The 18,315-nt window shown below is 33.7% G+C and overlaps 1 protein-coding gene across 3 annotated transcripts in view; it reads left to right on the forward strand.

Annotated features, from left to right (window-relative positions):
* Positions 1-62: 62 nt before the first annotated feature.
* Positions 63-18,315, forward strand: part of LOC124635640 — a 112,395-nt gene continuing 94,142 nt past the window's right edge. For 2 of the 3 annotated variants that reach the window (XM_047171576.1, XM_047171575.1), the window contains exon 1: positions 68-428. In XM_047171576.1, coding sequence (XP_047027532.1) covers positions 236-428 — 193 coding nt within the window. In that variant the 5' untranslated portion in view covers positions 68-235. Of the gene's footprint in view, positions 429-18,315 lie in introns of all 3 variants that reach the window. The other variant, XM_047171574.1, reaches the window with a different exon arrangement.

Consider the following 18,315-nt stretch of genomic DNA (forward strand, 5'->3'; position numbering starts at 1 on the left):
GTATGATGACGGAATCACGGTCGAGAGTACCGTCTATCTCTAAGTGTATATTGTAGTCTTTGCGTCAGTGCACGCCACACCGCTATCGGACGAGGTTGTCGCGCGTTCGCGGAAAAATCGCTGTATCTGTGAATAAACGTATTTACACACGTATTTTTTTAGTGTAACGTTTTACAAATAAATTACAGTGCTGTGTTTAAAAATTATATTTTTTATTGTGTAATGTGAAAGAATTATGACAAGTGTGTTAAAAAAGTCTAGAGGCACCAAAGGTAAATCTGAATCCATGCAGGAGGATCTGCCTGCGAGATGGGGGGACGTTTCCCGCGAAAAGAAGTCTGAGGACGTTGCTAAATTGATAAGATGTATCGACGACAACATTATTGGCAAAGGAAATTCGTTTTGTGGACCTTTCGGCAGGAGAAAAGGTGAGATTCTGTCATTATCATTTAAAAAATATTCTATGTTTATAAAGTACGTCATGTGCCAAATGGTGATAAATATTATTTAAATATTTCTTATATTTTCAATTTTATAATCGATGGTGACGTCATGTATGTTATTTATATTGAGTCTATTTTTTTTCTAATGCTCAAAAAAATATTTCCATCACCGCTTTTCTGAATGTCACCGGTTTATTAATGTATTGTAAACAGTTCTCATTGAATATTTACACAAATTAGCATTAATTATTTCAAGATGTTCAAACGGTGCCAATGTGCCATGTTCGTTGCTATACAAGGTTTATAAATAGTAAAACATATGTTGCGTTAGTAATAGCCGGCAGCTCGTAAAACTGTTTCAACGATCAAGGTTGAAATTAAGATAACGTTGCTAAAACTAGGAATAAAAACTATCATATTATAAAACGTTTTTTTTAAAAGTACTGGTTTCCCGCCAGGTTTAGACCTGGTTTTAGACGCGTATCTGAATATCGGACATTTTGAATATGCTCCATTATTTTGGTGCATTACTTAAGATTAAATGTAAAACATCTGCACAAACACACAAGGAAGATAAATACGTACAGAACTTTAAATATACCGGACAAAGCGTTAATTCATAGAATAGGCCGTCCGTCGTATTTTAATTGCAGCAATCAATACTGACTTCTATCACCTACATATTGAATATCACAAATGCTTTAAAAGGCTTGTAAGTAAATCAGTAGTGAACCTCTACATAACTGCAATAGATACAAAGCATCCCTACAAAATTGTTTTGGCCGGAATTGTTTCCTGTTTTGGCCGGAATTCTACTAATATAATAATAATTCATTTATGTAATATTGTAGCCAAAAATATTGAAACTCATTTGGCGAATTTACCTACGACATAAGACTCTTGTATACCTGATACGAATACGCGTCGGTCTATGAGTAACCATTGTCATTTAGCGCGCACTGTTCCAATGAATAGATGTTTAGAAAACATCTCAATTAAACACTTAATTTAAGAAGCTGTTATTCTAAACTACACACACCCACACATAGACACGTGTTATATTGATTACCACTGAGTATTGGGGAGTAATAATTTATGTCATGTCGGGCGCCAAAATTTGCTTTGGAGAGCCAGTTGTCCACTTGGCACCATTAATTATAAGTCATCAATAATTGTCACATCGATAATTCGGAAATGTACGATGGAAACTATCGTAAATAGATTATTTAATCATCTTTTTTCGTATTGGTATTAATACGTGAAGTAATTTAGATGCGTATCAGCATTTGAACCGAATTGAAGGTTCCTTTAATTTTGTAATTTGCCGAAAATTATTGATACGAAGTATTAATTAATTGGTTTTCGATTATACAGGTCGTTTATTGTATAGACGTGATTTGTATTGTAGATTATAAATTTGTAACAAGTTGAGTCATAATAAAATGGAAAAATTGTTTGCCTCTTTTGAAAATTACTCTACCATACCTTCCTCAAGTGGCATAATTCCCTTAATTTAACCATCCATCTTAGCTCCAAAACTTTCCTGACGTTTTTAAAATTACAATTTACCGTGGCCGTTATTAAAACTTTTTTCCTCGTATGATATAAGGGGAAAATGCTCCGGAGAAAGGAGAATGTCCAAAACTGGTTTTGGAGGTCATCTGTCGAGGCGGGAGCAAAAACCTGGACTTTTTATGGTTTTACCGAAGCTGTGTTGTGTACTAAGCTAGTTTTACAACCATATTAGCTTCTGGTGTTATCAGAATGTGATTATATTGATGTCTTACTTGAGGTCAGTTTGATAAGGATCATGCAGTTTGCATTTAAGCTTAATGAAATACTCGTAGGTACGATTAGTATGTGTTGTTACTTTTCTGAGCATTTGTGAGACTAAGATAATATAGATATTGTTTTTTTGTCTTTAAGAATACCTATTTTGGTTGTAATTGATTTATGTGAGCTTGAATAAATTATTCGACACAATGTATAAAAATGTCTCACTTTTGGAGCAGAAGGAAACATGAAATTAAATGTTTTGATCAAGTTATTAAGCCTCAAACTTTGTAGATCAGATGCAAACATATTTTAATTAATCATGTCCTATAAAATCAATAATAATACCATAAAATTCAATGAAAAACAGTTGTTTCCCTATACAACATCGTATAATGAATGCTTTAAAATTAAACTAGATCTGCGTACAAAGTCTACAAATAGGAATAATTTATTTTTTATTGTTGACTATGTATATGGGATGTCAGAGTCATGTTACAGTTGATACTGAAGTGTATTATTTAAATTGAACGGTTTGTGTGTGCGGAAGTAGGTGCAACGATACGCGGCGCAGTCGCATGCGCTAGTACACGTTTCTAGTCACGTGGAGTACTACGTTAGTCATTTGTCACCAAGCTGAGTGCTCGTCACTTAACTCACTTATTATTCTTGCACTCAACAAAGAAAAGTCTATCGAATAAAGTCAAAATTAGACTTCACAAAAAAATTGGGGTGACTTTCTAATGTTAGTATGACATTTTCGCACTTTTCACTTTCATTTCGTTTATAAACAAATAAATCAAAATTTTGTCCTAAATTATTATTTTGCCAAATAGAAATACACAATAATTCATTTTGATATTGAGTCCATTATTCTTAGATGTTCACAATGAAGTCTTTACAATTATTTATACATGTGAAGCGTCAGAGAATCAATCACGTCTTGAATGACAAAGTCTAAGTCATCTCAAGCCATAAATCAAAGGCCCTTGTCTTTTGTTATAAGGACGAAACGCACGTTGAATGCGCTTGCGAACGATTGCGACACTACACATCGGTTAAAGGCAGGATAAGCATGAAAATAAGGATGGTAGTACATGGACATGCGTGCTTAATATCAGTGTCTATACTTTAGAAATAATATGACATACAAGCAAAGACTAGACCCAAGAAATCGCAAAAAAATAAAAATAAAATGGTATCACTTTTTTTAAGTCAATAAAATCGCACTTGTTTTTTTGTTTAAAAACTAGAAGTACTTAGTAATTATTGATAACGACACCTAGATAAAAAATATGCAAAAGATATAAATCGAATAGTTCTAAAATTATGTATACAGTCACATGGACAGCAACGTGTGATTTTACCCTACGCATTCATTAATTATTTGAAAATACAAAAAGGCGCGTAATTTTAGCAATTCCTTTCTTTTTTTTTATTCGTATTTTATTCTGATAACAGTATGTATATTTTACCTTCTTATCGTTCATTTTGTATTACATAATAATATTTGGATATTATTCTTTCAAGTATTTACACGTTTATTTGATTGCTACGTACGCTGATAAATTATCATTGGTATGGTAATCGACGATGCAGAACATATCGAATGTAATACGTATGAAAATACTGTTCATATTTAGGTTTATTTTTCTTGCACTTAGGTAAAGGCACATAGTGAGAGACGGTATGTTAGGATCTACTAGACCAGGGTACTCTTTGATTATATAAAGCAGGTTACTTTAATGTTCCGGACTTTTAGAAGGTGAACGGGGGACTGACAATACGCTGAAGCCCTTATGTGACAAAAATGAAATGGTGACACAATGGATAATTATTATGACTTTTAATATAAGTGATAAAATGATTTATTGCACTAAAGTTTTACCTAGTTATAAAAACTGCAGTACATAGTCTCCTACGAATACAAATACATACGCAATACTACACATTACTTATATTTGCTATTTAAAATTATACCCATAAATTGAAATATTTGCCAACCACTAACGCTATCTGAAAATGTCCTACATTCTACATTTCGTATCAAAACATCAGAATTGCCATTAATTAGCAATTTAGCGTGGCGATATTGGCGTGACACTTCCTGTAAATAAAATAGTTACGTCAGAATGTTGGCAACACTAACAGGAGCATAAATCTTTGGAATATGATTCAAAATGAGTTGCGTCAGCGATCGTATCTAAATCGATAGAAGGTGTATTATTAGTGTTATGAATAACAATAATTGAGGTAAACTTATTCTCTGCCGGGGGTGCGGGATTGTTCAAAAGAGTGGCCTGGCTTCAAAAGGAACATTATGGGTTTTAATCAGCAAGACTAAAAAAGATACACTTCTTCAAATTACTTTCAGGAATAATCCCAAATCCTTCTAATGCCAGCTACAGACGTTCAGTTTTGACTGTACTGGCTGTCTCTTACTCTGCAGCTTAAACTGAATGAAGGTCTGTAGCCGGCGTTAGATATAGCGGATAACATGCAGACAGTCTTGATTGTGACTCAGAGTAACTGGGTATTCATCTAATGTTCAAGTTAAACAATGACTGCATACTTTAACTTTGGGAAAATTTTGATCAGCAGTGAGCCACTAAGTTTCATGATGATTTCATTTTATTTCCTGATATTTTCCATTAAAGTCAACGTCGGAGTTTGTTTCTTTTTCTTAATTTATAGACCTTTGCTGGCGTATTATAAAATCTGGTTCTAAAGAGTACTATTACCACTAGTGCTTTTAGTGCTAGGATTTGACCATCAACTTTCTTCGTTGCTTTACCCCGCACTAAATCTAAAATTACGTGCAAATATGCCGTAGCCCATTGACATTTTGCAAATACATACCTCATTCAAATATTATTAAAATAACATCATAACACATACAACTAGTTCTAAGTATTACTTAGATATAATATTCTATGTACAAGTTCAGGGTTGTGAAAACTAGTCTGCTACATACTACTATCGCCGTGGCCTTATCAGCCGGCTCTCATGGCCTTGGTGCCTACGTGTTGCGTAATATAACTTATGTGTCACCTAAGTGTCAGTTGAACGGAAATACTGCTCGTATTATTACTTGCAAGTTGCAAGGAAGTGTTAAAAGAGATGTTAACCGAGCATAGTCAAAGTCAAAATCGTATATTAAAGAAGGCTAAAATAAGATTAGCACTTATTAGCGTCAAAATTAAAAAAATTACAGCACCCCCACAACGCCTTCCTTGCGCACCACTTCCTAGAGTTATGGCTGGAAAGAAGAAGCGGTTAAGAACAAACTTCCAAGCAACACAGCTATGTGTGTAGAAGAAGATATCCAAGATAGATACTACATATCTTACCAAGGGTATTGCGTTGCCCCGATAACTGGGTTGAGGAGGTCACATAAACAGTCGCTCCTTGTAAAACACTGGTACTCAGCTACATGCTAACTCTAACATAGTTGGGAAAAGGCTCGGGAGATGATGATGATCTAAATAGACATAGGAATGGCCGTTATATCTATGTATATCAATATTCAAATTCAAATAATAATCAAATATTTATTTGGCTTTTTGGCTCCAGCACTTTTTCATAATCACAGTGGCGTCATTTGGTAGTCGATAAAATTAATCTTAATTTATAATTTGAATCTCGTACGAAAGAAGGAAGGCATACATCAAAAATGGTAATTCCCAAACACGTTTTAATCAATTTAAAACTGGTCTATCGAGTTCAGTCACTATAACATGTTACTAATATTATGATCGAAAAAAAATATGCTCGTAGTATCGACACATCGATCTTTCTCAGCTTGAATCTTTTTCTATTTGAAGCCATGTTGAGGCCAATTAGCAAGGAAATGGTCTAAATCTTCTTGCTAGAACTAACGTATTCTCGCTCTGAGTCGTCTTCTATCAATGGGGATCCATTTACAGTACCTATCTAGTCTTCTAATATCTTTGTATCCATTGGTCTATTGAAGTGATAATTTTAACATTTCCACTCTACATAGCAAGGGGTTGTAAACATCTCCTGTACATACACATAGTAGGGACGTTTTCATTTTCCTTTTGAAAAAGAAAGTCAGTTTTCATATTATTTTCATTAGAACTGCACCTGTCTGAAGTCATAATACTAATTGGACTTTACACAGTTCACATTGCGGTATCTATGTACGTTCACACACAATAAATCCATTACAACTCCATATGACAATTAAAATGTAAGTTAATGTATGTAAATCCAAACTAATATTATAAATGCGAAAGTAACTCTGTCTGTCTGTCTGTCTGTCTGTCTGTCTTTTCTTCACGCCTAAACTACTGAACCGATTTGTGTGAAATTTGGTACAGACATAGTTTGAAACTTGAGAAAGGACATAGGATAGTTTTTATTACAAAAAAAAATAAAAATAAAATTATTCCGGACATATAGCGCCATCTATTGGTCAAATCAAAAATCTGCTGGTAGTCACTATTCCACGCGAACGAAGTTGCGGGCAAAAGCTAGTTTAAACATATTTCACGAATGTCCACGTGACTAAACAATTGAAGCACGCAACTATGGAGATTAGACTGTTTTGTTTATGCCATGTTTAAATGTAGACAATATGGCGGCGTGATAACAGTATTTTAATTGATAATTATTACAATTGTTGTTGTTTTGTAGTGCTGTATGGTGTCCTATTTAAATGTTTTTTTTTATTATTTTGCGTAAGACCACACAGGAGCATATTTAATTGATTGATATCATATTTTGTCCGTAATAATTTATCTTGTTTATGATTCGATGTACGAAATCCAACATTGTTTTTTTTTAGCTGTCTTATTGACGCCTTACGGCCAGTTTCTTCATCAAAAGTTAAAGTTAAAGTAATGTCTAAAGTAAAAGTAACGGTCAAATACGTTTTTTCAAGGCTAAAGTGACAGCAAAACTAATAGAAAAATTGAATTTGACCGTTACTTTTACTTTGACTTTTACTTTGGCTTTAACTTTTGATGAAGAAACTGGCTGTTAGAAAGATAGGCAGGATCCGTAAGCGCAGACGATTAAATAAAAGAGTATATGTATAAGAAATTATTGAAAACACATTACATTGATCTGTACACACGCAAAGCTAGCTAATACTGCCAAGTACGAGTAAAACTGATAGCACATATTCATAATTAATGGAAAACCGGTCGAACGAAGGTTGGTTGCGCAAACAGAACTTCATAAAATATTTACGTGGATACGGTTCAATACTTGATCGAATAAATTAGACTTCTAAGGTAAGGACTGTTTAAGGTTGCCTTGTGACACGAATGCCAAAACTTTGCGGTAACATCATGTAGGCTTGTCCTTCCCCAAAGGGATCGTTTTTATTAAATTCTTTATTTTTATCAAATAGGCATAATTCTAGAGTCTGGTCGGTTATTTATTTGCAATGTTACTTTTTGAATCCAAAATGAGCTACCATTTCATATTTCTTCTATTCGATCATGTATGCGTTTGTTCACACTATCCATTCTGCCTTTCTGAAGTATCCAATAACCACATAATGAAATAAGACAACACAACACTTGAAACCTAGAATAAATGCAACTTCTAAAAAGGAAGTGTTCTACATTGCCTACAGGAAAAATTATATAAAGCGTTTATACTGGTTTATTAGTAAGTATAACTGGACTTGTTATGAAGGAGAATTATAATAACTTGCTTTGCTAGTGCTCAATGCCATGGAATCTAATAGCTTTGATTCGAGATCTTTGCAATTATACCGTGTCATGATCTAGATATAGTGGGTCAAATTAATCTAATCTGATTGAGCATTTTGATCGGACCTTCGCCATAGTCATCATCTTGCCATATTGTAATGTTATTTGGGTTTCGTCGTAACATGTGATTCTTTTCCAGACTTTTCTGTCTTACTCCATCCCAGTCATACTTGTCGTCTTTCATGCAATCCATCCATTCTTTGGCTATCGCCTTCCTTTGTTTCGTTGGCTTTCCCCTCCCCCCCTCCTATTCGCTATTCCCTTGTTTCTTTGGCCAATCCCTTCCTCTATCCATGGTCTTATAGGTATAGAAACTTTAACCACTTTAGGGCATTTGTCTCACACATGTTAAACTAATTGAACAATTAAACTATTAGCTTCGATAAACAATTAGCGGCTCCCATTCCTAGAAACATTTAGATAGTAATTACTAAGTTCGTTGGTCCCATTTTTGACAAGTTGCGTGACTGATTACTACGCATGTTCTTCAGTTTAATAAGTATTAATAGTAGGCTCTGTAGTTCAATGTTTCCTGATGACCTTAGCATTGTGAGTTCATGGTTCATCATTCCTATTGTCTTGTTTAGTACTGACATCATCAGAGTCACTAGGAATGAGTCCAGATCAGTCCTTGATATTGGTTAAACTTGAGCGTTCGATGACATGGTTTGAATTTGATGAATGTTGTTTCGTCTGTGCTACCTATATTTTTATAAAGAGTAATGTTTGTGTAGTTGCCTTACAACGCGTCTAAAGAACTGATCCCTGGGAAATTGAGAATTTTATCAGTATAAATAACATTTATTGTGGCAATTCGCGAGAAGTAGATCTCTCAGAAGCGCTGCCTGGTGAAATTTCGAAAAATAGTAGATATAATTCTAGAGTTACTATTTCAGCTTGAACCGTACACCTACGTCACTATATTTATATTTGGACCCCAGTGACACTATTCCCCAAAGTACTAAGACAGACCAATAAATATACAAAACAAATTAACCTTCAGATAGGTTTGTAAATATTTGCTGTTATGTTGCCCTTCGTTCAAGTCCGACGGTCAATGTCACTAATGAACAAAACATACCTACTAAGTTCAAATTAGGCCTACTTTTAGAGTTCTACAGAATAAAATGAACATTACAATATCAACTGGAGAATCGGCCAAATGCGATGCTTTACGAGGTTTTTTTTATCATTCGAATTTTGCACAAGTATGCGTGACTATCATGAGTTGCGACTCATATAAATCACAAATTCCAATATAGAACAAAATTATGATTTCACTCCAGTTTTAGACACATTAACTGGTAAATTGACTATATTAAAGGTACTTAAAATAAACGCTAGCTTATCCAAAATGTATGAGTCCGCTTGATCAGTGGGGTCGAGGTCATTAACCTGACTTCAGGCGACGGGCGGTCTGGCTAAGCTGTCGGTTCGTCTATGTGTCCGACTATGTGGAACTTTTTATTGAAAGGATTTATTTTTAGTCTGCGATTTTTAGTGCAAGCTGTCGAATAGGGTTGTTTCCTAGTATTCATTTAGATAAAATTAAATAAATGCAACGAAAGTTCACAAAACTAGAAACACGATAAGCTATATTATATTATTTATAACTGACCATATATTTTTTAATTAATTTATGAAATTTTAATTTTGAGCCTGTGACGTCACGCCATTAAAAAGGACGAGAAGAGACCGATGACGTCATCCTTTCTATATTTGACAGTGACAAGTATTTGACAGTGACAGATATATCGAAATAACCTCAGAATTAATGCTTTGTTTATTATAATAGCTTCTGTGAAGTTCTGTGTGTTAATTGCATTGAAGTGATACAACTGCTAAAGAATTATGGAGAAAGGATTTATGAAAGCTGATAGTTCCAATCTGCCAAGAGTAGACTCTTTTATGGTCGCTCAATTCTTGGCCAATAACCAAGATTTTTATTCAGCGGTACGTGGATGAACAGTTTATTTAGAGCACTAATGGTCGTATTTCCACAGTCTCGCACAACACAAACCTTGTAGACATTCATTTAATTTAAGTTTTTTGAAAAAGCATCAAATCTTTTCGAACGCGGACACAAACATAACCTCAATATAAATAAACACAAACTTTACGTTTCTTTGCACCATTTCATTTTTCCGCGTACACAACTCAAAACATTTGAGGTATTTTATTTTTGTGCAAATGTATAAGAATAATCTATATGTATAAAATATTATAGTTTTTGTAGCTATTTTATGAAAATACATTATTAAAATTAAGAAATCCATTAGTTGGTATGTTAGTTTTTTCTCGTTAGATGTGCTTTAAAATGTAAAGGAATGAACAGAGAACGTTGACGTCACAGTCACGTGATCTAGCGTTTTCTGAGCAATATTTTAAGACACATAGAAAAACATGTAATACATAAAAAATAAAAAGATTTGAGACGAAAAATGAAAGAGAGGGTGATCTTAAAATTATTTAGAAGCTATCTAAATAGATTTCCGAAAATTGGAAACAACCCTATTAATAACTTTAATGAAACTTTTGAAGAGGTAGAACCTTTTCATCATCTAGTATCTAGATTCTAGATTCTATAATATGTAGTCTTAGAGTACTCGCACATTTATTACACAAGAATTAAACCATTCTAGAGGCCATGGAGAAAAACCACTACAGAAAACTGAGGCTCTAATAAAACAATAGTGAGGAAAATATTCAGAGATATACGTTAGCAAAATTGCCGCAAAATATGTTTATTTACAACGTAAATATAAAAGAAAAAACACCGCTAAAAGGTACCCTACAAATGATAGTACGATTTATCAAACACTAGTATCACTGTACGGTCTCGTAAAAAATGGCAGAGTTTTATCACGACCGGTAACTGAGCGTGGTAACGTTTGCAAATATACAGATAAATAAATTGTATACATAATAAGTAACAGAGTTTAGTGCTTATCAGGACAAAGGTAAACAATTTTATCGTATTTTTGTCATATTAATATTACTATTATGTAATATGGTCACGGATATGAATTTAACGTTGATAATGGTAAAGACGCTGTATGAGACTTTTTTTGCGAGTAGGATGTTGTTAAGGTATTTCGCATAGAAATATATGGTAATTCGGATAACAACCCACGCAAAATTGACATTTAAGAAATCGAATTCGGGTATTGTGGGAGTATGTAGATGGTTTTCTAAAAATATTAAATACTCTGAATAATCTGTACCTACCTATCTGTCATATCCAAAAGATAAATGAATTTTCATTTTCCAAATAGGTCAAACATAAAAAAAATATTAGAGACAGTTAACTACAGCATTTTCAACACCGTCAATTATAATTAGTCAAAATAGACAAATAACGGTTTCCTATGACGTTATACGTTCATTAATAAGTTCGCAACTCGGGGCGTCAAGCTGTCTGTCTCTTCATTACTAAAAATAAAAGCCGTTTTTTGCCAACAGTTAGAAAAAACACAAGTAATTAATACTGACAAGCCTCTAGGTATTGTATGTCAAGTCACAAGTGAGGTTGATGAACTGACGAATGACGATAGACAAAAAAATATAGAAGTTCCAGCCTACTTAGAGGTCAACGCGGAAGATGAAACAAAAATCTCCCGAATTGAAAGTCTTGTCCTTCTTTTGAAGTCGGTTGAAAAGCTTGTAGAAGTCTAGTATGACGATAGCGGTTCGTTTTTGTCATGCTGAATGAGACAATGCATTGAGATTATCAGCAATGCAATCGACGATTTGTGTTGCATTTGCGTCATTAGTCAATGTCAGATCATAGTTTAATAATATATTCTCTTCTATTTATTCTATTGTTTGTAATTCTATAGTCTATTTAACTTACAATGATGAAACATATATTTTTTCATCTCTGTAATCTTCTTTCAACGCTACAAATTCAGCTGCTATTTTCCTTTTGTTTTGAACATGAACTCTGAAGTGAGCTATTCAAAGTAAATCTTCTGGACTTATGTGTGGTGTGGTATCCAATGGTCCACTAATTCCATTCAATTGTCAGGTTGATGCCCTGTTTTTATATCCTGTTAGCAACGAAGGGCACGGCCGTAACAACCATGTAGATTTGTAGGAAATTATTATCTTCCTCGTATTGTAACATCAGGTGAATAAGTAGGAAATATCTTTGTAATATACAAGCAGCATATTAAGGAAGGCTTTGTGCATGAGTGTGGAAGAGGACGGCCAAAGAAACGATGGATGGATTGTGTGGAAGTCGATATGGTAAGAAAGAATGGTACAGGTGAGATGACGGCAGATAGAAGAGAATGGAAGGAGAAAACATGCTGCGCTGATCTGAAATAAAATTGGTATAAGAACAGGAGGATGATGATGATTCGAGGGGTATATTAATTTTGGTAGAAATCTGAACATGTCGTATGAATTTACGCTCACGTTCAACTCATAAAGTTGTTATTTCTTGGTTGTAATTAAGATTCCAGTCTGGAGCCAACGTAAACAGATTTAATTAAAGTATCAAATACTTAATGAAGAAGTTGAGTAATTTGTGGCAATACAGCGAAGGTTGATAATTAGATAAGTTTTAAGTGGGGAAGTGATGTATCATGTGAATACGGGAAAAGTTTCAAAGAGTTTGCAAAGGTTACAAGACCTTAATGGGCTTTATTTAAACGTCTTTTTGAAAGGATTTAAATTTTTCTTCTTAACACAAAGGCCCCATCAAAGCTGCTTGGCAAGCTTACATCTTAAAAATAATTTGGCAAAACGGTCCAGGTGTCTTTAAGTAATCAGTCATACGTAAAAAAATATTGAGAACCTTCTCCTTATTGGGAAGTCGATTAAAAAGGGTGAGGATCATTGAAAAATGTGGAAAATATACTGAAATAGAATATTGCAAAAAGTAAAAGTATCTATAGTAGAGGGAAAATATGAGGCAAGTTCGTTCGTCAACCTTTTGGCCCAGTGAGCGACGTTACCCGATAATTAACAGGCGGAGATAAAAATCTTTATGTCTTTGAAGATAATAGTTCTACAGAGAATCGTTTGAGGAAAATATATGATTTAGGTCACTGTTTAATTTCTTTATTCTAGGAAATAGTTCTTTGTACGTCTTTTGAGTATGATTTTGGTCTCTGTTGTCATTTGAAAAATGGTTTTGGAGTGTTCACATTAGCCAAGGCTGACTGACTTTTATATTTTGGCCCCGTATTTAATCTACCCTGAAAATCAAGAAAAGGAATCGCGTCTTGTGGAAACAACTCCGCGAATCGAGATAAAAATTCTAGCCTTTTGGAATATAACTTAATGTATTCTCGTATGGTCCTTAGATTAAATGGATTTATTCCAGTTGGAGTAACCATATTGACGAAGAATGACTTCTTTGGATTGTTAGAGGATCAGTTTAGCAGAAAAATGGAAGAAGAGCAACACAGCATAAATAATGAAGACGAGGTTTTTAATATTATTATTTCTCAAGTTGTTGACGCAAAACCTCGAGTAAACAGATGATAACTTTAAAAAGAATTTAAATTCAAGACAAACTCAATGTGCTCCATTTAAATAAATACGAGAACCAACAGAACTGGGTTACGGGAGATAAGGAATTGCAATCGAATACATAGTTTGTTTGTCTGTGTAGCTACTTAAATAAATATTGGCTGAATCGTTGTTGCCATTTACAGCAATTTTCAGAGATAATAATTCATATTTATTATGTGTTTCCTTTGGGCTTGTTCCAAATACCAGTACCTGATGTGACGGTAATTTTGGGAAGTGCTCAGCTATGTGATGAAGTATCTTGTATGTTTAAAATTAATGAATTATATTACTAAGTTTAGAGAATATTGTGGATAACTAGAGAATATTCTTTTTGATTCTTTTAAGTTTCTTCATATTTTTTGCCTTTGTAATTTTTACTATTATACCGTTTCTTTCCTTCATCTCTCTTTTTTATATATTTCACACTCAACATTCACTTCCTCAATAAAAATAATATTTTTGAAATTTTACATTGCTTCAGCTTCTTTTACAATTTACTATCTTGTTTTTATCTTACAAAAGTCAGATTATTATCTCCTGTGTCACCTGAATATAAACTTCAAACACGTTATTTTCTACCGGGTACAGTAACTTTAACGTTCACTCCTACCTTTTTAATGAATGCCAAGGATACTGTCTATACTTAACAGACATAATCATTCATTTCAAAGCTATCTTACAATGGACAGACTGGTCGACATTCAAAAGAGTTAGAACCTACTTCATTGTGAGCAACTTTTCTACTGCACATATATAATTGTAAGAATATTCTAGAACAGGAGGAATAGTACAGGTTGCTTGTATAGCTGGGTTGAGAGTGTCTGATAGACAGTCACCTCTATGTAAAACACTTTAACCCAGGTGCATCCAGTTCGACTAGAAGCTGACCTAACCTAACCTAACATAGGGGAAAAGGCTAGGCAGATAGATGATTCTCATACAGGTGGATTTTTGCTAGTCTTGGACCATACAATATGGTATTTTGAGAAAAACATTTCGAGGAAAAAAATCTAAAATTTCAGGTCATTCGAGTTGTTAGTTGTGTTTGTTATTCCAACCCAAATGTATGACTGGCACGATCGCAAAACTAACAATATTTATTATTTGTTTGGATACGTACTCGTTAATATTATTTATGAGAGGATATTAGATGTTAAAAAGCAGCTTTAGCTTTGCAATAATCCGGTTAAGAACGATCTGAAACTGATTTATAATTCATAGTTTTTGACTGCAAAATATGACTTATCAATGGATTAAAGCGGACGTCACAATATGAGGGCTTCGTTCTAGAAAGAACATTGTAATAAGAATTTGACAGATTGATTATATTATAATCTAAAGGAACACGGAGGCCTCAACGACGGATGTGAAATGGCAGTCGATAACTTACTTGATGAATGATTCTTTCAAACGAAAACATTGTATCAAATCAGGAAGGCATCAATTGATTTTGTCACCAGAATATCTTGAATGAAAACTTCAAAACCTGCCTTATGGCTCCAAAATTGGAGAAAGCTGAAGATAGATGAGAGTCGGAATTTGAAGCTATAGTAGAAACATTAAGAATGGGAAACGAATGACGAGCTATACTTTTAGAAGCAAAGACATCAATATTTAACGCTGCGTCTGGTGTAGTCTGACCTAGATATACCAGGAAAAATAAAATTTGATGCAGGAACATTTCAAAACACCGCTCAACTTTAGCACTCTTACATAATAGACGAAGTAGTACATCGATTACCCTATTTCCTTCACATAGACAGACTGTCACCAGGAACATGCTGATGACGGTTGGCACAAACAACCCAACGTACGAGCGATCGCTTGTAAACAATTCTGATGTGACCTATTTGACGGGTAGTACATATTCCGAGAATGTTAACCAGCTAATGCAGTAGCTGTTATACTAATTGGTGTTTGTTTTTCTGTTTTTGTTCCTGTTGTAATAGTTGGTTTTTGTTTTCTATGTGGAGCAGCCATTTCTTATTTTGCTTACTAGAGATAGAAGTTTCACATTAGCCTAGCCTCATACAAGTAATGCCAAATTCCGGTACTTAGATGTTTAGCTTCAGGTCTGTCTGATTCAGGGGTGTTTGTGCCCTTTTTGTCTATTTCTATTTGTATATTCTACTGACTTGATTTCCTTCTAATTTGAAGAGCTCTTGAGTACATAAGACAAGCACTAGTTCAGAATGATTTTAATAGAGGAACTAGGAAGTTCTAGGAACTAAATCACATGCCATGACATTATCAAAAGCGAGATAATCCCTCGGTTTCTGAATATTATTGTTCAATTTATTGTTCTAAGTAGACTAATAAATACTTCCTCTTATAATTTAATTTGCACATTAACTCAATAGGTTATTGGCATGGGTGACATCTCTCGAAGAGTGGACTTCGCAGAAAGACTTCTTGCCAACATTTAATTATTATATCATAGTAAATCACTTCGCGTTTTCCTTTTGTTTTTGCCAAGAGCCGTGCAAGTTTTCCGCGACCTATACTAATGTTATGACCTGGGTTTGTGAGTTTTATGGGTTTACAGGCATACATTTGAAATGCACGTCAAATATTTAAGTGCTGCTAACTTGTAAACAGGAATGTAAATATGTAATGAGACTGTTAGTGGAAGAAGTACGTTTCGAATACTAAAATGTTATAGTTTGGAAACTATTTGAAACTAGCCGTTCTACCGCAGTTTCACCCGCGTCCTGTGGGAACTACTGCCCTTTCCGGGATAAAATATAGACTATGTTATTCGAGAGAGTGTAGCTTTCTAAAGTGAAAGAATTTTTCAAATCGTTTCAGTAGTTTCGGAGTCTTTAAGGTACAAAAAATGTTTCCTGTTTATTATATTAGTGTAGATATTTATTATACAACACTTTGTATTACAATTACTTTTGAAAAAATAAAAAGCTATCAGTCTTCATATTACGTACAACACAACACAAGGATACAAATGATATTCAGTATTCACTCTCAAGTTAGCATAGATCAATTAGATTCTACATTAAGATGTGCATTTTAACCGTTCTAGTAACCGCTTGTAATGCAGGAGGAACTAGTTAATCTGTCTGTTAATTGACTGCTGACAGATGGTCTCGGTTCTTGTGAGTCGGCATTACAAAGTAAACTGGTGTATCGCGGAAGATGATAAGTAATAACTAAGGTAATAGTAACACATCAAGGTCTGATATTGTGTGAAGAAATCCTGATGTAGCTTGGTATAATAATTGATATTTGCAAGGATCCTGATGTATTTAATAAATAAGTATCTTTAAGGAAGGCAGGTGTTCTTATAATGTTTAATGCTAATGTCCTGGGCTACCTGTATGTCTGTTGTTGTTACAATTATATACCAGACAGAGGCCGTCGCCGTCATGCGGATTTGGGGAAAACTGATGTAAACGAGATAATTGTTCCAAAAAATATTTCTATTGTGTTAATTTCTTGAGTTACAAAGAATTCGCGATTCGGCTTCTGAGAAAATGTTTGAGTCTATGAGGAATATTTTCATCAGTGTCAACCTAATTTTGCATTGATTGTTTGACTTTTTGGAAATTAAGTTCGTGGAAAATTAGTTATGCTGCGTCACGTAGACTATTAATGAAACACTTAATTTTGATTGATAAAAGAGAAAAACAACGATAGTTACTATAGATATGGCTTCGTTTGTAAATTGTGTGTCTGGAATAATCATAAAACCTTTTCCGAAATTGCCATCAAGGCAAGTATTTGCGCGTTTTTTTGTTTCCATACAGTATCCTAAGTAATTGAACAAACAGTTTTTTCTCAGAAATATTTTTATTGCATTCAGTCATTTATTTCCTTGATAAATACGAGACAGTTAGATCAGACTCCAGATTTTTCTAGAAATTAATTGAGATGTCAGTCTTGTGTCATTGCTTCTTGGTAGTTTTATAAAATTATGTGGTTATGGGAAAATCCATACTATTATCTAATTATCTATTTATACAATGACTATGGTATATATAGATAATTAGATAAATAGATAAGTTGAGATTCTTGTCAACTTCAATAATTTCTGCCTTTACCTGTGTTTATATTAGTTTTGTAAATTGATATTCAATTGTGCAATAAGCAACGTCGAGTATAATCGTTGATTGAGTAATTTTATTACACAGCTATTGTCTTTAGTTTTGCATAACTCGTATTAACGTTAATGTACGGATCAAGTTACAAATTCATAATGATTTATTGTTGAAGATTTTATAGTGTTAATAGTTTTTGCGTTTGAGTGTGTTTCTTCCTTAGTTAAGTTAAGATGTAGGCTTAAAACCAATACTCAATACTCAATACTCAATCCTTTATTAGCATTCCATATGTTACATGATAGGTGGTACATTATAGTTTTAGATACAATATGGACCCAATAGGGCACAGCTTAAAGTAGTTGGAGAAGTTTAACAGTAGCTTAATACTAAATTATAATTATACTTAATAACATAATATTAATTAGTGTACATGTGAGTGTCGGTGTGAGTGGGTGTGTGAGTTTGTGTGTATGTGTGTGTGTGTGTTTATGTTGTGTCTTATATGCGTGTACTTTTTATATAGTTTTTATTTTTTAAAGGATTTGTCTTCCATGTATTCTTTTATTGTATAGTAACATTTGTCATTGAGGAATTGCTTTAATTTCTTTATAAATATTGTGGTTTTAGGTTCATCTTTTATGTTCTTTGGTAGATTGTTATATACTTTGATGGAGCTTACTAACGGACCGGAAGAGTGTATTTTAAGTCTGGATGTAGGTAAATTTAATCTATTTTTATGCCTTAAGTTATGTTTACTTTGGATTTCTTCGCGAG

This window comes from Helicoverpa zea, chromosome 13 (genome assembly GCF_022581195.2).
Source record: "Helicoverpa zea isolate HzStark_Cry1AcR chromosome 13, ilHelZeax1.1, whole genome shotgun sequence".
Taxonomy (NCBI): Eukaryota; Metazoa; Arthropoda; class Insecta; order Lepidoptera; family Noctuidae; genus Helicoverpa; species Helicoverpa zea.